Source organism: Phlebotomus argentipes, unplaced genomic scaffold, assembly GCF_947086385.1.
Source record: "Phlebotomus argentipes unplaced genomic scaffold, Phlebotomus argentipes genome assembly contig_15, whole genome shotgun sequence".
Lineage (NCBI taxonomy): Eukaryota > Metazoa > Arthropoda > Insecta > Diptera > Psychodidae > Phlebotomus > Phlebotomus argentipes.
Window position 1 is genome coordinate 1,503,872 of NW_026776181.1, and position 21,154 is coordinate 1,525,025.

Here is a 21,154-nt window from a genome sequence, read left to right on the forward strand (position 1 = left end):
CATGTGTAAATGAGGTGGGCACACAAAGAGGCACACACAAGAGCTACATTCAAGAAAAATATAGACAAAAAGAATAAATCCTAGCTTGAGTAAGCATTGACTGAAGGAAATCTTTAAGAAAAAAATTATACTTAGGTTTTGTGGCTTGAAAGGACTAAAACCGTACAGAGTTAAGACAAAAAAAATTAGTTAAGTAAATAGCAAGTTTAATATCAAGCTGAATGTTTAAAAGAAAGACTAAATGATGTGAAAAACTAATTGAATAGTAGTTTTTTTACACATTGCAAATGAAACAATCCCTAATAAATGTACCTACAAAGAAAACTGACTAAATATATCTTATTATGCGTACAGAACAAAACTTAATACCTATTATGCTATTATTTCGCATTATGCCATTTCTACAATTCAGCTTGAAAGAGACCACAATTAGTGTTAAGCACAAAAATAAGAGTATTTCTATCATTTCATTGCGGCTTTTAAAACCTTCAAAATAACATATAATTTAGTAAGAAATCTATATTTTAGGTTCGATTTTGGCATTCCACGGCAATTAGAATACTATGTACTGATTATTTTTAAATGCGTATGATAATCACGCCGTTTTCATGAAGCGTTTATTTTGAATAACTTTAAATCCATTACAACTGCAGTATGAAGTTAATAACTTGTACAAGAAAATTAACGTAGAAACAACTTTTCTCACACACAAAAATCCAATTCCCTCCAGAAAGGCAGCGAAAGGCAATTAGATGCTCTTTGAAGATGTACAACCTCGGGCGCATGGAGTGAAATAACATAAATAAATAAAATAATCCTCTTCACTTTAAGAGGATTTACAATGTGATTCGTGCAGCAGGAGTGGCGCAATAGGGCATACAATTTCAACGAGCTTTTGTCTATATGGCGCTGGACAGCCGAGAGATTTTGTGTGTGCAGTTGTCTCTCAGGAAAATTAACTTGCTGTCGGGAGCATGTGATTGAAAAAGTCCACCACAATTCTTCATTCCATCACGAATTGTCCTTCAATCATTGCCCTTTACCTCGGTGTTATGTGTCTCCTGATGGCGCGCGTTATTTCACGGATTAACACACAAGTTGCAGGTCACACAAGAGCTCCACAACTATTTTTATCACAGCCCAGCGATATCGGCATGATAACAGCTCTCTCGCGCTGTCGTGGATATTTTATGCCCTGCCTCTGGGCTTGTTATTCATTCAGCTGATATTGAAATGTGATTATTTTGAGCCGAGGACGAAAATCACTTGTAGCATATGGTTTTTCTACATCAATTAATGCGTCAAGATAAATTTATTGGGAGTTAATTGCTACGAGTGGGCGATTTTTATCATGTGAAATATGTATTCCACCCCCTGATAGAATCGCGCTGTCAAAATGAAAACCACCCGCTTTATGATTTAGCTTCCCTCCCATCAGTAATCACTGGTAACACTGTTGATTGTATGGGGAAGCATATATACCGCGGAGAGCACCTCAATTTGCTCCAGAACTATTTTGCTCGCATTATTATTGATGGACCAAAGTGGCTAAAAGGCTTTCCTGCCAGCAATTTGTTAATCAATCGCGATGAAATTAATTATGCAAACTCAGATCAGGATTCTGATGCCGTATAACGCAAGTGTCAATGAACATTTAGTCACATTGTGATGCGACTAAAATGACTTGATAGTCAAAAAGTCTATTGTAAAGTGTTTATTGCACATTTTTAAAGTAAATTCATATTTTTGATCGATTTTGATGTGCATAAAACACAAAAAGACCCAAATTCATTGAAAAAAAGGCTTTGGTTTTAGACACAACTTGTGTTTAGTCGTATTTTTCTCTCATTGTATCAATAGTGATTTGGCTAGTTCTATTCAAAGTGCACATGATCATTGTTTAGAAACTTAAACTCGTGGAACATTTACTGGCAATATAATGCAGATTTCGATCCAAGAGCTCCGCTTATGCACCTTTACAAAATTAATCTTGTTTATTATTAGCACCACCAGACTATTTGTAGATCCAATTTCTTCATAATCATGTCTAATTGTATCAATTTGGCTGCTTTGTGAACTTCAGTGTTAAGTGAAGGCTTTTGTGGTCCAGGAAAAGCACACACCCCATGGCTTGCGGATGAAAAATCACAACAATTTAATGGAAGTGCTAAAAATACGCTCCGTTTCAGTCCGCAAAGAGGACACTTGAAGTGCTCGTACGGTGACCTCCCGCGACTCATCGTCACCATTTCTTCATCTCTTAATGTTTACTATTAAGGGCTATTTATAGCTCACAATGCGAGTACATTTTAACGTAGTAGCAATATGTGAAATCACCTTCATCGGCTTCGAATCCACTGTGTACGTTGTGAACATAGGAAGAAAGTCTGCTGATAAACTATCGCACTTTAATAATCATAGAATGAGAAGAATCCAACGAGACTCACAATAAAATATTTGGTAAACAGTTTATGCTAATTATTATAATAATCAAAAAAGAAAAGTGTGAAAAGGCCACACTTGGAGATTTCATCAATACTTCCTCGTTGGAAAATACACGAAAAATGTGATGTAAATTATGCTCTTTGAATAATAAAACGATGAGTTCCTTCTCTTTATCACCTTTCTCCCGTGAATATGTAGAGTGTTGATAAAAATATTCTAACGCCAGAATTTGCAACAATATCAGGAATTTCAGTACCTCGCGTTGTTATTTACGAAATCATTTCGAGAATGATGCGGAATTTTCTCATCTTTGGAAGACATTTGTAGGTGTTCCTGGAGAGCTCTGAAAATAATCAAAGAGAAAAGAGCACGCAATCAGTCAAGAGAGTTAAAAATATGCTTTACAGGCATAACAAAAAATTATATGCGCGCTAAATATACAGCTCACATCAAAAAATGTTAGCCAAAAATCATAAATGAGCATCACTTTTTGATTTTTCATGATTTAATGGTTTTCATGGCTGAAATATTCATGAATGAGGGCGAAAATTTACTTAATCGTGCTATAAAAAATTGCAAATTGCCTTTGCAAAGTATAATAAATCACATAATTTAATATTTAGCTACTCACTGTCTTTTATAAAAGCAAATAACTACTTATTCTTTTTAGCTAAACAGGATCTGAGATTGCATGGAGCAATTCAAACAGTACTGAACAAAACTATCTGTGATTTTCTTAACATAATTAGCGTTTTTCTATCCCTAGTAACACGATTTCCCGACTCTAATATATTTCTATTGAGTACAAAAAGAAGCTGTAGAGGAAAGAGAAATCGACACTCACTGTAGTGATGCTTTTAGCTTCTCAACTTCGTTAATCTCCATCATCAGTTTCTGCTCCAAATTCATCAAGAGAGCGTCCTTGTTGCGCAACTGAAGCTTCAAGTGTGCTATAGTCTCTTCTTGGGCTTCAAAGATTGCCTGCAATCAGAAAAATCGTGAGTTCTCCCCCATTCGAGTGATCTCCCCTTTGTACTTTTCCCTACACGACACTCTTCCATGCTCTCGGAATATGTGGGCGGCTCGTCAAGGCAGAAAAACTCCCGGACGAACTGACAATTCCTAAGCGTTTCCTCTGCCATGATGGTATTGACAAAGTGTTGAAGTCCTTGCACGCGACTGTCCAGGAATACACTATTGAAATTGTCACCGAAGATCTTCTTGCGCGGCAGCACGAGATTAAGCTTAGGAAAGATGGACTTGAGCTTGCTGTTGAGTCGCTCGAAGTCTGTGTAACGTCGCAAAACTAGCCAGCAATCATTCGTGAAGGGATTTTCGACGCGGAGTTTGAACACCTGAAGGAAAATACAGGAGAATCAGACATAGTTGGTATGCGTAGTTTAAAGTCAAACTTTGCCAAAAATGCTTGTGAAGCAAAAGAGGACAGTTTCTGCGCATCAAATTCATGGAACAGATGTTAGTGGAGCTGGTTAATTACCGTGAAACGAGCTCTTTCCTCCATGACTTCGTACCCAATGATGGGAATCCGGATTGAAGCTGTGTCTGCGAAGCCGCGACACTGCATCTCCGGTGGCGTGAGAAAGCTCATCCTGGTCGACGAATCGCCGCCCTTTCGGACGTTCTTCACATAGCTCCTGGACACGGCGCCCGAGGCCGTGCTGTGCACCGATATGGTCTTTAGGCACACTTCCGACTTGGCATTCGAAAGCTGACGTGATCTCGTGTCATCGATTTGATTGCCCTCCTCACTGGCAAGGCAACTCTCGGACTTGGATTTGACCAGGAAGTCTCGCCCCGGGCGACTCTTGGACACGTCCGGAAACGACTTGTAACGCTTTATGCGAGCCTGAGGCGTCCTGGCTTCCTCCTTTCGCTTAGACGGCGCTGATAACCTTTGGCGCTGCGCCCTATTCACTTCCCTGCTGCGAATCAGTCTCAGTGACATGGTGGATGGGCTGTAAGGACACTTATTGGTACTCGAAGGCACACTTTTCACGTGAAAACACTCATGGAAATCAGCGAAATCAGGGGGAATTGCGAGAAAGTGAAGCAAAACAAAAGTGATGAGTTTTCATTTGGCCACGACTGACAGTTGACTTGACACCCTGCTCTACATTACCGACAGTATGGCGGTTTGAAATATAGGGTGATTTTGGAAATTTTGTGTGGAATTTGCAATAATATATTCAAGAAGTAATTTACCAAGCAGTACAGTACATGGATAGATACTAGATATGATAATGAATTCAAAACCAGCAAAGGGAATTGAATATTTGACTTTATGGTTTCAGAGTCAACTATGAATTGTTTACATTCCACCTTATCTTGAGTTGATTTCTTGTCTCACAACCACACTAACGCCTTCGACATGGCTACAAGCTAGCAATTGATTAATTTCCACTCTCTCTATCGAGCAGTTGAATCTGGCCCAGTGATTGGACTACTCGTTTTGGCACGGAGACTGAAGAGAAAGTATCACCCAAGAGAAATGTCACAGGTGAACCTGAAGCAGTTCGCAAAGAATGGCCGGAAGATCATCGGTGCCGTGCTGAACTACAAGTAAGAACCCCAAGGTCAATAGAAGGGTCAAGAGCTACCAGATAACCTAGTAATTTGCCTGTCCCGCAGAGACTGTATCACTGACAACGCGCCAGAGGCACCGATTCTCTTCCTGAAGGCGATCTCGTCGTACGTTGAGGAGGGCAAGCCCATCCGTCTGCCTAGGGTGTTCACCAAGGTTTACCATGAGGTGGAATTGGGAGTAGTGATCGGTCAGACATGCAAGAACGTGGCGATAGAGGATGCTGGAAAGTATGTCGGTGGATATTGTCTCGCTCTGGACCTCACGGGAATGTGCTTCATTGGGCAGGCTCGTGAGAAGTCTCTGCCCTGGGATTTAGGGAAGGGATTCGACACGGCAACTCCAGTAAGTCGCTTCATAACGACTGAAGAACTTCCCAACCCCAATGATGTCAAACTCTGGTTGAAAATCAACGGAGAAACGCGTCAAGATCAATCTTCGGAGAAAATGTACTTCAAGGTGGGCTAAAAATTTATTTAATCTGGCAAATAGAGTAATTCATCTGCTGTTTCAGATCCCAGAACTCATCTCCTATGCCTCCAAATTCATGACACTGGAGCCCAATGATGTGATCCTGACCGGAACTCCCGCAGGAGCGTCAACAATCAAGCATGGAGATGAGATTGAGTTTGGCGTTGGTGACATTTTGCAGTGCAAATTTTCCGTTCAGGATGATTAAAAATTTCTTGCCATATTCACTGTCTTATTTTTGGTATGAATCTAACACAATTAGTTGCATTAGAAATTCGAGACAATAATAATTTTCTACACTCAACACACTTTCGTCCAAGCGAGAAATACTACATTGGAAACGGAAAACTAGGAAACGCTAATACGTGTGAAACTCTGCCATCAAGCGAAGGAAACTTGGTAGAAATTCCATTCCTCCATGAAAGACGGCACGAAAGCCTTGCTAGTTGTATACTTTACAGTTGGATCGAGCTTGTTCAACTCGTTCTCGTACATCCTCAGCGCTTCCGGACAATTGGATCCGTTTGCCTAGAAGATTGAGTTGGTTTAAAAAAAAATAGAAAAGATTGACAAAGTATGAGAAATCTTACATGAGTCATAAATTTTCCACTTGGCTTAAGCACTTTGAAGGAAGCTTCGAGGAATGTCCGGATGAAATCCCACAATTCTCCCGTCGGCGTGGGCGAAATGGGCACATCCGTGAGATCTCCGAAGACATAGTCGAATTTGCGACCCTCCTTTATATACTTCTGCAGAGCAACCATGCAATCGCCCACAATTATGTCGAAATTGGGGCCTCTTCGCCGCTCCAGAACATCTCCACAGATCGATTTCAGATGTTCATTGCACGCCTGCATGACGACATCGTCAATCTCCAGCATTGTGACGAATTTTGGCTTCTCCTTCAGCAATTCATAGAGCAGAGCACCATCGCCTCCGCCCAGAATGCAGATCTCTTTGCCTTCGTACTGCTCAACACCGCGCATCATCAGCGTCTCAGTGTAGATTAAATCAGCCTCGGCAAGATCTGAAGACACAAAGAAACAATGGTATTAAAGTGCTCACAAAGCTTGTAAATGTATCACTAATTTAGCTTAGCTTAACCATTAGTTTAGTAGTAGTAATATATTAGTTACAGTAAATAAGAGAACTTACTTTGCAACTCATCCAGAACCAGCATATTGCCCAGGACTTTCGAGTGAACTATCTGGACCTTCTGGAAGGGTGATCTCTTCTCGAACACCATCTTGTCAATGTCATACTCAATCAGGCGCTCATCTATAGAATATCATCACTCAAATAAATTGTTTCACGCTTAGATTTATGATGGCTTCTTTGCTGGCATTGTCATGAAAATTCTCACTCACAGAGCACAAATATTTACCTGAGATTCCAAAGACTAGGCAGTCAAACAGTGAAATAATTCAAGCTTGCGATAAAGAATATTATCTCAACACCTCAAGAACGTAGAATGTGTAAAAGTATATTCATGTAACAAATTGGAAATGAAATTAAAATCCTGTCCAATCAAACAAACAGAGGTCAGTGATCTCGATATAAACAATTTCAATATAATTCATCCACTTCTTAGCGGTATTAGAAAAATATGTGACTTTTTCGTAATTAATTTGCCACAATCGCTCCGATAATGAGTAATGAATTCACATAAGATTCCACAAGCTTGCTTGTTTCCATCCTTTCGTTCTGCCCCGTTTGATTCGCATAATTTAAGGTTGTCGTTCTAATTTTTTCGGCAGATATTTGGCAAAAAAAACAAGTTATAGCGATATGAAATTCATATAAAAGACCCAAGGATTGAACTATTCGACACAGTGAGTTGTGAGCTGAGGCAGCAAAAATGACTTCAGTACTTCCAATCCTCGTTGTGGGACTTCTGTTCTCCCTCTCGACCCTAACTGACGAAACTTCAGGAGCCCCGAATACGCCAAAACACTTTGAATGCATCCCATTCCTAATTGAGTGCAGTCACTACAATCGATACTGCAAATTTGGACAATGCCTTGCGAAACAAAGTGTTGGTAAGTGCAACTAATTTCCTTCCAATTGTAGGAAGAAGCCTATATTAAAATGTCCTTCCCTAAGGTGGTAACTGTAACTTCAAGACACCATGTCGCGTTGGATTGGCCTGTGTCAATCAACGATGCAAACGTATCCGCAAGAAGAAGAAGAAGACCACGACAACTACTACCACGACCACTACCGAGCCTACGACCACTACCACTACTACAACTACCACCACTACCACCACAACCACTACTACCACGACCACGACTACCACTACACCTCCACCATAAACTAGAAACTCTTGATGATTTAGCCTTAGGGCACTTTCCACACTACCGCGAAGTCAATTCTGAATATCCAGGATAACAAGTTAAGATGTATCGCTCACTATGGATGTATCGCTGTAAAATATTTATAAGGAAATATATATGTTTATGTTGCATTTGAAAAAAAAAGAATGGTAATTTCCATATTTTTTTATGTTTGTAGTGTTCAAACTTGCAAAATTCCACACAGGATTATGACTAACAAACACTTCAATGATTGTACTGCTTTTGACAGCAAAACCAGCCAAACAAGAGTCATATTATCCAAGAAATATGCGATAATGAGGACGTAATACAAACTAAGATGTGAACGAAACATTTCAGAGAAGGAACTGCAGCTAATATGAGCGAAACAAACTTCGAAACCCCGTATACTTTGACACCAGAAGTTTAGCTCTTGGGGAGATAGAAAGCAAGAATAAAAAAGGTCACTCTCAAAGGGAACCACGTGGATTAAAATGAAGAATTGAAAAAGAGGTATATATTCAATACATAGTATATTATAAGAATGTCTTTTGTCCTATGTATAGGTGGACACACAAATCCACAAAAAAGTTGTGATCTCCGGCCTCTGAGACCAAAGTTCATTTAAAATCTAAGTACCGCTATAAGTTAAAAAGTCAAACAAGCATTTTCTTTCATTACGGTGATGTGGATTATCATTCTTGTCACACTCAACTTAACTTCTCCATGAACACAGCGAAAGTTTCTTTCCAATAAGAATCTAGTTGCATCTAACACAGAGTTGATTTTTCTCAAATTTCCATCTGTACTATATTATAGTAGTATAATTTATTTAATTTTTTAATTTATTTTTTTTCCAAAGTTGAAAGTGAAAAATAAAATATAAATAACAATATTTCAAAGACTTAAAATTCACATGTTCGTTTGCATTGAGTAGCGAATGTAGATAGAATTGCTTTATAGAATTTTCATGACATGTCAGCTGAAGAATACCTTAGTTGTACGATACTTTATAGACAAAATATATCACAAGAACAAAGCAATAGCGAAAACAAAGGTGAACACTGAAAGAACACAAGGAATTGAACGAAAGCCATAAATTGTGGAAGAAAGCACAGAAAAGGATGCAAACAAGAACACAGCCAGGACAAACAGAAATTGTGTCTATCTGCACAATTTGATATTGTACAATAATTTACACAGGACCCAACACAAAATTATAATAAAAAGAGAAATAAATTAAATTCTTTCCAATTACCTGAGGTGGGAAAATACTTTGAGAGTGGACTTCTTTTAATAGGTAGCAAAGAGTGTCCGTGAATTAAATTCAGTGTTTTAATCAAAGTATTCTCGATACCACGTGTTGACTATAATAAAGAAAAAGAAAGACAAAAAGAAATCTTGGAAGAAACTCAATAGCTAAAAATACATCTTTCGCTGCTGATTGGAAATTGTATCTCACTCGGTACTATCTAGTCTCCTCTTAATCGAGAACATAAAACAATTGTATTGTGGCAAAGAGGAACAAGTGTGCATGCTTTTATCAATTTCACTTCACTAGAAAGTCGGATGATAAATTTACAGAGAAATTTTGCGCCGATTCTTTTAGCAACTGCAAACTTCTAATCAGTCTTTGGATTCCTTTTCCACAAATTTCATTTAACGAGAAAATAGTAACTTGAACAGTAACAAAAATAAGAAAAAAAAAACACAAATAAGGGAGAAAAGAAAGTAAAAAAGTGGGAAACGATTAAACTTGAAAGTGAAAAAAAAACTTATCAATCAACTGAATTAATTTGCATGCCGGCAAAAAATGTGAGAATCATTTGGAATAATAGTCTTAAGTAAAATTTTTCTTTTCAGTAATAACATTTTGTCTGATAGGAAAAGAAAAGTTTGCTGAACGTCTGCTGACCTGAACTTGTTAAATACACATCAATATATGTGCCTCGCTTTATCGGCGGCAAATGTTTCGAACGTTCTGATCCCAAATAATTTCGCAAACTATTTTCCAGTGACTTTATACTCTACAAAAACAAGAGAAAGACATTCATAAAGACAACCTTGAATATTTGCCGTCTAGATAAAATGATGATTTTATAGATCAGAGACTGCTAATTTGCTTACAAAACAAGTACAGATTGTGTTAATACTTTACACTTTTATTACTTCAGATTGACTTCCTACTTTTCCATAAGCTCCTACGTCCCTATGATATGATGTAGTGAAAGTTTGCGAATTCTTGCATGCTTATTGGATATTTTTAGAAAATAAAGTAAGAAGAAAAAACCAAAATCGCTCCAATTTTGAAAGTATTTTAGACCAAGCATGAGAACGTAAGCTGAATAAAAGATGAGAAATGAATAAAAAAAAATATCAATTTCAAGTCCTTTGTTCAGAACCTTGTTAGCCTAAAAGGGTGATTTGTTTACGCATAAAATATGGGAAAAGGTAATTCATAATGTTTTTCAGACATGATTCATAATTTGACTTATTCTTAGGGTTAATTAAAAAATGTTGTGTATTATAATTTTTGAAAATGAATTATCGAATCCGGCATGTTGCAGAACCAGCAGACTGAGATTTTTGCAAACAACTTAGCAGTCATGATCTTATTGGCTCGAATTTCTCCCTTATTTCGCGTGTGTGTATGCTTTATTGTTGATGTGTGTGTGTGTGTGTTTTTGTGTGTTGAGTGTGTGTGTGGCGTGAGTTATTGATTTTCTTCTCTCGATTTCACGCGGAGCAAATCCGCGCGGTGGAATTTTCCTCAGCTTAATGAAAAAGTCTCTACGGTTAGTGGAGAGGAAAGCCTCCGCCCGAGGAAAGAAGAGGTCTAACGAGACGAGATGCCATCAACTCACTTCCAGGCTCACGCGAGGCTGCTCAGTGTTCGCTTTGAAGTACTCCACGTTTACCGTGATGAGGCCCTGGCTCACGAAGAAGCGCACGCTCACGACAACGCCCGTCTTGTCCATGTACACGCAGAAATAGCCATCCTCCGTGATCATATCGTAGGAGAACCGGAGGCCGGGAAGGTATGATTCCAGGGCCTCTTCGATCCTCTTGCGCACTTCCTTGCGAGAAACCTCATCGCCCAGGCGCTCAGGGTCGATGGAGAAGTCCAGAAGAATTGTCTGCACTGACATCACTTCTTGTTTGAAAACTTAAAACACTCAAGTTTCGGCAGTAAGAAGCACACGATAAAGAGTGACCCAGGCTCCAGCAGAGATTTCACAAGCGTTTGAAAATCACGTTTTTTCCCGGACAGCTGTCACTGCTATGTTCACCACCTCGGCTCGACGGGCCTCGATATTCACCATACCGCGTGAACTTGACCGCGCTTTGACAGCTGGTCTTGCGCGAGTGTATTGTTTGTTTTGAGGCAGAGAGCAGCTCTTTCGCCTCTATTTTGCGAATACAAAATGTAATCAAACGTGATTAATTTGCAAGTGTCTCATTAGTTTATCGATTGTAGACTGTGCCATAGAAGGTGAGGCAGTTCACGGAATCTCGAGTGAGGCAGGAAGTGTATTGGAAATGTGAATCTAATTATAAACTGTCACATGAAGGCACACTATTTTAAAAATCAAGGCAATTTATTGATGATTATTCTATTTTCAGACACAATATACAATCACAAGGGCCTCAAGTGCTTCATCAAGTGATACGAGTTGGATGGCACTCCATCTTATTGGAATACTCTGATGAAACGACTGTGATTATGGAGAAGACGGCCAATGGACAATCTAGTCGGGGCAACAGGAAGACTTTCTTGGGCATTATTGCAAGGAAGTCGACCAGAGTTGAACCCCAGAATGATGTTACAGCCGAGGAGGATGTGCAGGAGGCAAGGAACGCAGAGTCTGTGGATGCCAATGGCATTCGGAAGCGAAGCAGTGATGCAAAGTCACCGAAGAAGTTAGCCAATAGATTCAGTGATCACATTTCCAGTGGGATTTGCTGTTCGACTGTTGATTCACGAGCTCTCACGCCCCCGGGTCTAGTGCGAAGAGGTTCCCGAAGCACACCCAACAGCCCCACGATCGGTGGTCTGGCTGAGGAAGTGCCAAAGAAGAGGTATTCGAAGATGCTCGAGGGCAGTTACAGTCTGGACGATGGATCTTCATCCTCTCGACAGCTTAATCAGACTTTCACTCCACCAGAGCGACAATCCATTGCTGTGTCAGCTTGCAGGTCGCGTCTTAGGAAGAAACTCTTCCCACCAGGAATGGATATCGAGCAGATAAACATGTCTGCTCCCAACATAGCCAGCAATGAAGCTTCTGAACACAGGAAGAGTCGCTCATATTCTTATGACACTCTGCCTGGTGTCAGCGGAAATGCCCTTCAACAGAGGCCCACGAGCGCAGATTCCCTGGCCAGGAACACTTTAATGGCAGCACAAGTGCTGAATCTCATTCCCACTGAAAAGGCCAGAGAGAAGAACTACCTGCATGGGAAGCTCTCCTACAATTCCCTCCTTGGGGGCCATGAACTGGAGAAGGTTCTGCCCAGCCGAGAAGTGAAAATATTTGTGGGAACGTGGAATATGAATGGACAAAATCCACCGAAGCAGATGAATGATTTTGTTCTGCCTGTTGGCATGGATCACGTGCCAGATATCATCAGTATCGGAACTCAGGAGTCTTGCTCAGAGCGTTTCGAGTGGGAAGTCACTCTTCAAGAGACTCTGGGACCCTCTCACATCCTCCTGCACTCTGCCTCGCTCGGAACCCTACACTTGGCCATTTTCATCCGCCGCGACCTGATCTGGTTCTGCTCTCTACCCGAAGATGACAGCCTCAGTGTCCGTCCGGGCACGGCATTCCGCACTAAGGGTGCCGTGGCTATTTCCTTCTGTCTCTTCGGCACGTCAATGCTCTTCGTAACGTCCCATCTCACTGCCCACCAGGCAAAAGTCAAGGAACGCGTACAGGACATCAAGCGCATCATCCACGCTCTCGATCTGCCTCGGAATTATGTGATTCGCCACAAGAACAAGGACGTAACTCACAACTTTGATAGCGTCTACTGGTGCGGAGACCTTAACTTCCGCCTCGGCGAGCCGAGAGAGAAGCTCTTGGAGTGGATAGAGAATACGCAATTCCCATTACCGGCTCACTTGCCGCACGGATATCTTCACACGGATCAGTTGACTTCAGTGCTGTCCGATGGGGCAGCTTTCAAGGGATTTAAAGAGGCCAAAATCACTTTCCCACCAACCTACAAAGTGAGTTTAATTGTTGACAGATGATCATTGAATTTAAAGTATTTCAAAGGGAGAATTGATTTTCAATTCCAGTGATTTATTAGTTTCAGTAATTAAATTTTTCTATTTTGATTTAATTTGGAACTCTTTGCAGTACGATCCTGGCACTCAGCAGTTCGACACGTCTAGCAAGCAGCGCGCTCCTGCGTATACAGACAGGATCCTGTTCAAGTACCGTTCCGCTCCTCTTGGCCTGAGACGCGGCAGCTCTTTGCTGCCCATGCAGAGCACCGTGGAGTGTCTGGCGTATGACTCAGTGCCCAGCATTGTCACATCGGACCACAAGCCCGTCTGGGCGCTCTTCCGGAATGCCATTCGACCGGGCTTGGACTCGTGAGTCACTTGAACGCATTAGTCAGTTGACCGTGTGAGTGAGTGTGTCTGGTTTTCTGTCCCTCTTGCAGAATGCCTCTGGCGGCCGGACTGTTCAATCGAGATGTGTACATTGAGGGCATGCAGAGGCGTCTCAACAATAAGAACTCAAGCTCATCTGTTGTCTGCAGTATTCAGTAACCATGACCAAAGATTCCTCCCTTACTTTCCGCGCGATCCGGCTTCGATCATGATCTCTAAAGACCTGTGAATAGTTTCAAAAAGAAAAGAAAGAAAAAATTAGGTGATGTTAGTGCTCTTATATGGAAAACCAAAGACGATATGTAATACTTCTAGTCAAACCCTTTTTCGAATATTTCTTAAGACTATATTTATGACACTGACTCAATATTTGAATGTCCATATCACGAGATGGGGATGCTAATAAAACCGTCAAATCGGGTTTTATCGGTACGCAACTTTGTCTGTAGTGGTTTTCCACATATTCCGTGCAAAGTTTGAGGGGCGTGTGCTTTACCAGGAAAGGAGGAGCGTCTAGCAGCAAAAACAATTGGTCGTCTCTTTTCCACTTTGTGCACACTGAGGGAGAAAATGCCATTGAAGCTGGGAAAACCTTCCGTGACTCAATAAGATTGCGTGCGTCGCCCAGGAAAATGTAATGAAAATGGCAATAATGGCGAAAAATGGCAACCGTCGCCTTCCTGGCGCCTTTTCTTCGACATAATGCTGAGACGGGAGGATCAGGAGAGTGTATTTTCACGCGTCTGTAACCTTTTTCCCCAACTTTACGTGCATTTTTTCCCACAACAAGTGATATTTCCCGCCTGCGATGGCTTTAAACAGTCTTATTGAGAGTTTTCAGTGAAAAATCAAGTGTTCAAAGCAGATAAAGTGCATCTTTAGACAATCTGCAGGATTCCTGAAAGAGATAATCCTGCACAATGCTGTCTTACAGTGAGTTTTCATGATTTCACACCAGCAATTGAGAAATTATTAATAAGATGACCACCCATGCAGCATATGCTTCATGATGAACCGTCGGAAATTTTCTCATTGTATTTTATCTTGCGTTTAATGTAACAGAAAAAAATTGAGATTTTCCGATCATACCACCCCCTGTTGAGGCTGAGAATCCCACTGAAGAACAATTTGTATGCGATTAATTGTTTGATGTAGTGCAAAGAGGCGAAAAGTGAAGTCAATATGTTTGCTTTTGTGCAGAGATTAAAATGTACCCTCGCAAGTCTCGGATGTAAGGGCCAAAATATCATAATCGGATTAAATAATACTGTGATTTGTCATATTGACTTCCAACATTCGCGATGAGGGAACAGGTGTTTTGGCCGAGAGTGTCTCATAAGCTTATTACAGGAGACACTGATACGGGGCTGCAAGAGACAATTGCTGTGCGGGGAAACATATGGTTCATCCGTTTAATATTGGAGGACGCGGTTCGGGCATGAAGGTATGCCGGCAGTATTGAGGAGGGGCGCCAAGGCTTCCTTTCGGTTCAATTTTGTATGGAAATTTTCATACAGTTGCAAGTTAGAAAGGATCTTTGATGTGTTATGGAGAATGAGAAGTTATATCGATTTTGTTGAACTCTTTGGAGCCAACAAGATGCGGAGTAAAGGATTTGAGATATACAATTTTCTTTTTTTGTCATCAAAATACAACTTTTAGATTTTTTTTAAGTGTTTCAATCGACACCTTGCCAATGAGATATTTAAGATTTACTCAATAGATTATAGCGCATTTTTACCCCTCTAATCTCAATGCGATTAGCAATCACTATACCATAAAATTGAACTTCCAACTCATGCCGAAAGGAAAACCCCACAATTCGTGGAATTATTCAAATTTTTCCAATAATCGGAAACAAAGAGTTTCTCCGCAACAAATTGTCGCCAGCAGTTGTATGCAAATTTTGCTGTAATGTGCTAAAAATCCAATATTTGCCGATGGGATTCCCAGCCATTAGCGCAGGCAGTGTTAAATGAAATTGACTTTTCCCCCTTGGATGACCACCTGACTCAGTTCCCATGGACGTCAAGTGTCCGGAAGGCGCCAAGATAAGAGAGGACTCGCCGCTCTGCGGCATGTGCTGCCGGCCGATATGCGATAGGTACATCATGCAAGTTGCAGAGATGACCTGCCACGAGTCCTGCCTCTGCTGCAGCTCCTGCTCAGGACGTCTCAGAGATTCATGCTTCAGCCGAGATGGGAAGCTCTTCTGTCGCATCGATTATGAGAGGTATGAAGGGCCTCATTTAGCACATTTGGGCGGCAATTTGGGTGTCTCAAATTGCCGCGATGGCTCTGTCGAGGGGCGACGCTGTAAGGCAATCACGGAGGTGAACGAGACAAATGAGTGCCGTGATGACAAATATACTGACTTGCGATGCTATTATTGCTGAAAGGGGTTAATTTATCTTCTTTCACCTCATATTTATGGGCTGCGTGATGGAGAAAGGCGATCAAATAAGTCACACATTAAATCTCTGCCATGCGATGCCAATCAATCCAATTTAGTCGATTAGTGACCACGTGGGATTTTACCCAAGTTAAGTGACCTTTTGGTAACTGCACAGTTGCTGATACAGTGATTAGTCAGTATTTTCCATTTACACAATGAAAAAATCTATTCATATGATTAAATTTTCAGAAATGCACATATAAATTTCTAGCTTTTCACGTAATTGTCAAGGGAAAAAATCTTTGCCTTTTCTATTACATATTTAGCCAAAAGATATATTTGCCAACTCTTTTCTCCATCCTTTGAGTCTTTAACATTCCTAAATTGAATGCAGCGACGTTGAAAAGGTAACGCTTTATATGACTTGGGAAAATGGTTTCATTTCACCTCGCAAAGTCGATGAAATGGGTTCGAGCTATTTGCTTTTGCTCGAGAAAATAGATGAGTTTTCTTTCAAAGGCGACAAAAAGATGAAGAATATTGGAAAGTTCATCCCCTCAGCCAATATATATGAGAGTGTGTCGCTCTGGAGGAAAATAAATCTGAGCAAGAGGATTTGTTTATTTTTCTTGGACGACAGGGCAGAATATATGAGAATCTCTTCCTGGCGCTGTTTGGTCACTGTACGGGAGTATAGCGCTTCGGGCGTCATGAGTAAACAGTGACATTGGACCGATGAAGAAATTAAAGTGATGAGGGATGAATTGCTGCATCCCTCATTAACTTTTCAACCCACGAAGGGTGACTTTTTATCATTCTGCTGAACCCCTTTTTAAGACTCCCGCGCCAATTCAGGGCACGACTTGGTGCAGCTGCTCGACGGAAGACATGTCCAATTGTCTGATTCATTGCAGATTGTTCGTGAAGAACAAGTGTTTGGCGTGCGCCGAGAGAATCTCTTCGGATGAGTTTGTGATGCGCACAGATGCGGAGGATCTCTTCCACCTGAAATGTTTCGTGTGCGTGGTGTGCGGCGTGCAGCTGCAGAAGGGTGACCACTATGTCCTGAAGCAGGGACAGCTCTTCTGCCGGATCGACTATGAGAAGGAGGTGGAGATGCTGCAGTCCATCTCGGCGGCTGTGTACAATGATCCCGAGGACTTCTCCGAGGATTTTGCCCGCGCTAGTCGAAGGGGACCCAAGCGACCGCGAACCATCCTTACCACGCAGCAGAGAAGGGCATTCAAGGCCTGCTTCGACGTGTCCCCGCGACCGTGCAGGAAAACCCGCGAGAGCCTCGCCAATGACACCGGCCTCAGCCTCCGGATTGTACAGGTGTGCTATTAATGAACCCACGCGAACAGCCACAGAACACGCATCGTGTGCATTCTGGGGGTGTTCATGCGAGAAATGTCCATGTCGGTCTCGTGTGGTTGCCTGACCCCAACTGTTTTCACATTTTTCAGGTGTGGTTCCAAAATCAGCGCGCCAAAATGAAAAAGATGGAAAAGAAGGAGAAATGCAAAGGCGAATCGGCGGACGAGGAAGAGGATAAGGCAAAGAAAAGTAGTCGGAAGATTATGACGCAAATCAAAGATGATCCGCAGAGTGAGCTTAAGACAATGGCGATAGAGGCAGTGAGATGCCTTATATAATTTGTTTCATCAATTTTTCAGGTGATAATGATTCTCTGACATCTGGGGCGTCTGCAATGTCGCCTGGCGAGGAGAATTTCATAAAAATGGAACCTCCAAGGCCCGATCTAATGTCAAATGGTAAGAAATGCTGTTTGAACCGTGATTTTTCCAACATTAGCTGACAACTCATGCACCGCATAAAAGCTCCCCTAAAATGTATGATATGCTGTGCTTAATCAAAAATTCATTTCTTATTTGTTGTGCCCTTTTTTGCACCCACTTTTGGGCAAACTTTCTCCTCTGGCATGAAATTTGTAATAAAATAAAATAGCACTTTGGGGTAGCTTTTCTGGCATCACAAACACACATAATACATGAGCCACCTGTAAATCCCCTCAATTGTTTACTTCTCGTTATCCTTTCCTGTATGTGAAAAATCACTCCCGAACATTAGGATATCCGGTGAAAGTTTTCCCTCAATTCTATATTTTATTGAGTTTCAAGGGGACATTTTTTTGCGTGTGTGGGTGTTTTTCTGATGCAGATACGGATCAGATGATGAGGGATCAAGTGGCGAGTTTCCACAGCATGATTAACCAGTTCAACAGTGGACACGCAGGCAGCTTTGTTAATCCCATCGACCGACTCTATTCCATGCAGAATCTCTACTTCTTCGCCGACGACGAGAAGATGATTCGACAATGATTGGTTAATAAAAAGCATGAGCTCAGAGTTGAATATCACTTTCGGCTGCTTCCTTTTCCGCCCCCTTTCCTGAGGGATTTGCGCCACTGTCTTCAAGTCAATTGTGCGATGTTGAGGATTGTATGGCAACAATGTTAATGCTGCTGATGTGCGGGAGGGTTTTGTATTCTGAGGAGGGAAAAGTTTTCGGCAAAGATGTACCACTTTCCCTATTTGTTGTGTGTAGAATCTTCGGTGAAAAGCCATGCGGTTTTTCCACCCCAGAAGGCCGCCCATAATGATGGTGAAAGCGGCAAAACTTCCGATTAAATTTCCAACCTTTAAGCGAAACCCACAAACTCTCTTCCCTCATTTCTCGGCTCATATTGTTGGCCAAGGAAATTCGTTTGACCCAAAAGAACATCGAAAGGAGGAGCAACTTTGTGAATCTCAAGAAGTTGCCGAGCGCCATAAGTGGTATCATCTACGCAAAGTGGTATAGAGATGTTATTCGCATAGAGTTTAACTGTTTGAAGATGGGGCTTTCGGGAAATTCTCTAATTTTCATTTAATACACAGTTTGCAAAGAATTGAATAAACATTCAGTAAAGTATTATTAAAAATTTAATTAGTAGTTTTGCTCTCTGCAAATTGTTATTTGCAAATCGAGTGGGATTCCCAAGATTGTGGAATTCCCACCAAAACTCTTCCCTAAACCTTCAATTGAATTGCACAGCCAAGGCACACACAAAAGGCCAGTCGTTTGGCTCAGCAATAAATATCAGGGATTTTGTTTATTTAGCCCGGTTGGAAAATTTATTTATCTAGGAATTAGTATCGCGTGGCACTGTTGAAACATTTTTGATGTGCTCTTTCTTTTGACTTGTTTATTTACCAAGTAAGAGACATTAATCTCTGGTCCTGCGAAAATATCGAAGGGTACTTGACTGTTCTCTTGTCGCACATAAAAGTGTTGGAAAAAGTCCTATGTCACAATATATTTTGGGCATTTCTCGAGAAATTTCTGCATTCATTAAAAGTGGGAGGCCATCGTGACCAAATGTCACCAAATAAACCAAGATATAACCATCAAATGCCTTCCAGAAAAGTCATATCAATAAATTCTGCACGGAACGACTCGCAGAATGTACTACTTTCTCGCCATCCCCTCTCAGAAGGTCACCCCACAAGTGCCGCACATTTCGCATACATAATGCCATCGAGCTCAAGCCCCAGAATCTTTATGTCGTCTAAAGTGGGCCCACACTAATTCCCGGGCAATTTTGCCGGCAAAAAGCCACCCCCACGTGGAAGAACATAAACCACATTGGGCACAACAATAAAAATGTCGTTTGCACAAGTCGTTCTGGCGGCATCGCTGAAAGCCACGCCAAACGACCTCAACGATATGCGATTAGTGGATTTTATACTCATACTATTTCCTTTGGAGCCATAAGAAAGTCCTGTGACCGCAGAGAACGCGCCCGACTCCCTTAAAAATGATTCTGAATTGCTGAGGGTAGAATTTTTGTTTCATCAAAATCAAATCAATTTTCATGTGACAAATCACTTTCTTTAATTTCACAGAGTAACAATGTGATTAGCGAAAAATAGCGTATCACCCTAGCAATTTCAGCCACTTGCTTCTGCAACCCCTCGCCAAGGGTGCGTCTCATGCAGGTGGACAGTGTTTTTAGGAAGGCAAATAATAAATTAGAATTGGAAATTGAGCGCGACATTTGATTCGTCATACTCTCTGAGCTCTGTAGCATGTCACAAGAATGAGGGTTTGGGATTCTGTGTATCACACTGTGGAAGAATACGGTAAGAGACATTTCATGATGTTGGGCATATTTTAATTTGTCACACTGCGAGGAGGACAGTTCCACCCCTAAAAGTGTGACAGAAGACTATAATTTTGCACTGCACATCGTCAGAGGTCGAAAGACGCCTTTTTTCATGTGAATTGATCCACCTGTTCAACATGTATTTTAATATCAATTTATCAGCCTTATCACTTTTGTCTCTTGTCACTCGTGGTGTGTTATCTAATCGCCCAAACATGGTATTTGCGCCTCGACCCGCGGCGCATTTCAAAGAATGCGATCATCATAAGCATGGGTTTGGGGAGAAAGGCATAAAAACACCCTGACACTGAGGAATGTGGTATTTCTATTGTGTGCCAACGAGGGTGCCTCGTTTTCCATCGAGGGTCCTCACTTTTCAGCAAACGACCTCCCTGATGTATGTGTTTCAATCAAATTTACCGAATCGCTGATTCTCAATGATGGTAATTTATTGCATGAAACATTTTGATGAATTATGTGAAAAAGAGAGCATAATGACACAAATACCCAGCATTTTCATGCGGTCAATTCGTTTCTAATTAATTTTGCCGACCTTTTTTCGCTTTATGCTCATTTCTTCACTGTCAATACTTAGAACTCTGCATATGTATAGTCAAGTAAGAATGAGGAATCCTTCAACATTCAACACTTCCCTTTGAGGAATCAATCAACCATCGAGAAGGATCATGAAATTCATTGGGAAATATCAATCTTCGGAGGCAGCAAAGTTTCTCTTCCCCATCCCGAGGACTCGGGCTGACAAATGTACAAGTGGGCGAAGTCTGAGTGTGGCCCCAAGAGAGGAGGCATTCAACTGGAATACATGGCGTTTGCTCGCGGCTATTGATGTTCGCGCAATGTTTCGTGGAGCACATAAAACACCCCCAGCTCTCCTACCCAATCGCTGTCCTGCTCCCCACGCCATTCGCCTGACTTTTATTAAAAGTCCTGTCTGTCTGGCGTAGTGATAGATGAGGACAGAAATTTGAGAATCATGTGAATGGCTGAACTTTCAATGTTTTTGGGGCAATTCGCAAAGGCGCAGAAGGAATGTATGAACATTGAGTGCACGGTGATGTGCACTATGATGGCCTAATACTTCAAAATGGCCAGGACATCGGCAACCCATTCG

At 41.4% G+C, this 21,154-nt stretch overlaps 6 protein-coding genes across 8 annotated transcripts; 4 read left to right on the top strand and 2 right to left on the bottom strand.

The window, feature by feature from the left end:
* Window positions 1-2,234: 2,234 nt before the first annotated feature.
* Window positions 2,235-4,895, bottom strand: LOC132263441 (sorting nexin-16). Its single transcript, XM_059763205.1, has 4 exons — window positions 3,944-4,895; window positions 3,492-3,800; window positions 3,290-3,426; window positions 2,235-2,788 (listed from the first exon to the last, which is right to left on the bottom strand). Exons 1-4 carry the CDS (start codon window positions 4,409-4,411, stop codon window positions 2,695-2,697), a joined length of 1,008 nt encoding a protein of 335 aa, XP_059619188.1. The 5' UTR covers window positions 4,412-4,895; the 3' UTR covers window positions 2,235-2,694.
* Window positions 4,884-5,726, top strand: LOC132263443 (acylpyruvase FAHD1, mitochondrial). Its single transcript, XM_059763208.1, has 3 exons — window positions 4,884-5,025; window positions 5,095-5,506; window positions 5,562-5,726. Exons 1-3 carry the CDS (start codon window positions 4,955-4,957, stop codon window positions 5,724-5,726), a joined length of 648 nt encoding a protein of 215 aa, XP_059619191.1. The 5' UTR covers window positions 4,884-4,954.
* Window positions 5,727-5,883: 157 nt separating this feature from the next.
* On the bottom strand, window positions 5,884-11,094 carry LOC132263436 (spermine synthase). Of its 2 annotated transcripts, none has more exons than XM_059763201.1 (5): window positions 10,698-11,094; window positions 9,749-9,860; window positions 6,674-6,796; window positions 6,109-6,545; window positions 5,884-6,046 (listed from the first exon to the last, which is right to left on the bottom strand). In XM_059763201.1, exons 1-5 carry the CDS (start codon window positions 10,980-10,982, stop codon window positions 5,900-5,902), a joined length of 1,104 nt encoding a protein of 367 aa, XP_059619184.1. In that variant the 5' UTR covers window positions 10,983-11,094; the 3' UTR covers window positions 5,884-5,899. The 2 variants fall into 2 exon arrangements, with proteins under 2 accessions (XP_059619184.1, XP_059619185.1); XM_059763202.1 differs by lacking the exon at window positions 9,749-9,860 and adding an exon at window positions 9,092-9,200 and having other exon boundaries at window positions 10,698-11,093.
* LOC132263444 (integumentary mucin C.1-like) lies at window positions 6,510-9,085 on the top strand. Its single transcript, XM_059763210.1, has 3 exons — window positions 6,510-6,567; window positions 7,276-7,557; window positions 7,622-9,085. Exons 2-3 carry the CDS (start codon window positions 7,377-7,379, stop codon window positions 7,831-7,833), a joined length of 393 nt encoding a protein of 130 aa, XP_059619193.1. The 5' UTR covers window positions 6,510-6,567; window positions 7,276-7,376; the 3' UTR covers window positions 7,834-9,085.
* A 105-nt stretch (window positions 11,095-11,199) lies between the features above and the next one.
* LOC132263425 (inositol polyphosphate 5-phosphatase E) lies at window positions 11,200-13,890 on the top strand. 2 transcript variants are annotated; one of them, XM_059763187.1, is made up of 4 exons: window positions 11,200-11,375; window positions 11,458-13,066; window positions 13,200-13,438; window positions 13,510-13,890. In XM_059763187.1, exons 2-4 carry the CDS (start codon window positions 11,558-11,560, stop codon window positions 13,616-13,618), a joined length of 1,857 nt encoding a protein of 618 aa, XP_059619170.1. In that variant the 5' UTR covers window positions 11,200-11,375; window positions 11,458-11,557; the 3' UTR covers window positions 13,619-13,890. The 2 variants fall into 2 exon arrangements, with proteins under 2 accessions (XP_059619170.1, XP_059619169.1); XM_059763186.1 differs by having other exon boundaries at window positions 11,200-11,326.
* Window positions 13,891-14,175: 285 nt separating this feature from the next.
* Window positions 14,176-18,210, top strand: LOC132263437 (LIM homeobox transcription factor 1-beta). The gene is made up of 6 exons (XM_059763203.1): window positions 14,176-14,392; window positions 15,476-15,692; window positions 16,769-17,189; window positions 17,321-17,462; window positions 17,531-17,629; window positions 18,036-18,210. The coding sequence occupies exons 1-6, from the start codon at window positions 14,380-14,382 to the stop codon at window positions 18,194-18,196; spliced, it is 1,053 nt and encodes a 350-aa protein (XP_059619186.1). The 5' UTR covers window positions 14,176-14,379; the 3' UTR covers window positions 18,197-18,210.
* Window positions 18,211-21,154: the final 2,944 nt, after the last annotated feature.

Bases quoted from the DNA above. Each gene is read 5' to 3' on its own strand.
- LOC132263441 (XM_059763205.1), bottom strand. From the start codon at position 4,411: ATGTCACTGAGACTGATTCGCAGCAGGGAAGTGAATAGGGCGCAGCGC. The intron at 3,801-3,943 runs GTAATTAACCAG...ATTTTCCTTCAG, and splicing joins AGGAAAGAGCTCGTTTCACG to GTGTTCAAACTCCGCGTCGA. The intron at 2,789-3,289 runs GTGAGTGTCGAT...GATTATTTTCAG, and splicing joins AAGCTAAAAGCATCACTACA to AGCTCTCCAGGAACACCTAC.
- LOC132263443 (XM_059763208.1), top strand. From the start codon at position 4,955: ATGTCACAGGTGAACCTGAAGCAGTTCGCAAAGAATGGCCGGAAGATC. The intron at 5,026-5,094 runs GTAAGAACCCCA...CCTGTCCCGCAG, and splicing joins GGTGCCGTGCTGAACTACAA to AGACTGTATCACTGACAACG. The intron at 5,507-5,561 runs GTGGGCTAAAAA...CTGCTGTTTCAG, and splicing joins CGGAGAAAATGTACTTCAAG to ATCCCAGAACTCATCTCCTA.
- LOC132263444 (XM_059763210.1), top strand. From the start codon at position 7,377: ATGACTTCAGTACTTCCAATCCTCGTTGTGGGACTTCTGTTCTCCCTC. The intron at 7,558-7,621 runs GTAAGTGCAACT...TCCTTCCCTAAG, and splicing joins CCTTGCGAAACAAAGTGTTG to GTGGTAACTGTAACTTCAAG.
- LOC132263436 (XM_059763201.1), bottom strand. From the start codon at position 10,982: ATGTCAGTGCAGACAATTCTTCTGGACTTCTCCATCGACCCTGAGCGC. The intron at 6,546-6,673 runs GTAAGTTCTCTT...TTGTGTCTTCAG, and splicing joins GGTTCTGGATGAGTTGCAAA to ATCTTGCCGAGGCTGATTTA. The intron at 6,047-6,108 runs GTAAGATTTCTC...TCAATCTTCTAG, and splicing joins GTGGAAAATTTATGACTCAT to GCAAACGGATCCAATTGTCC.
- LOC132263425 (XM_059763187.1), top strand. From the start codon at position 11,558: ATGGAGAAGACGGCCAATGGACAATCTAGTCGGGGCAACAGGAAGACT. The intron at 13,067-13,199 runs GTGAGTTTAATT...AACTCTTTGCAG, and splicing joins CTTTCCCACCAACCTACAAA to TACGATCCTGGCACTCAGCA. The intron at 13,439-13,509 runs GTGAGTCACTTG...TCCCTCTTGCAG, and splicing joins ATTCGACCGGGCTTGGACTC to AATGCCTCTGGCGGCCGGAC.
- LOC132263437 (XM_059763203.1), top strand. The intron at 17,190-17,320 runs GTGTGCTATTAA...CACATTTTTCAG, and splicing joins TCAGCCTCCGGATTGTACAG to GTGTGGTTCCAAAATCAGCG. The intron at 17,463-17,530 runs GTGAGCTTAAGA...TCAATTTTTCAG, and splicing joins AATCAAAGATGATCCGCAGA to GTGATAATGATTCTCTGACA.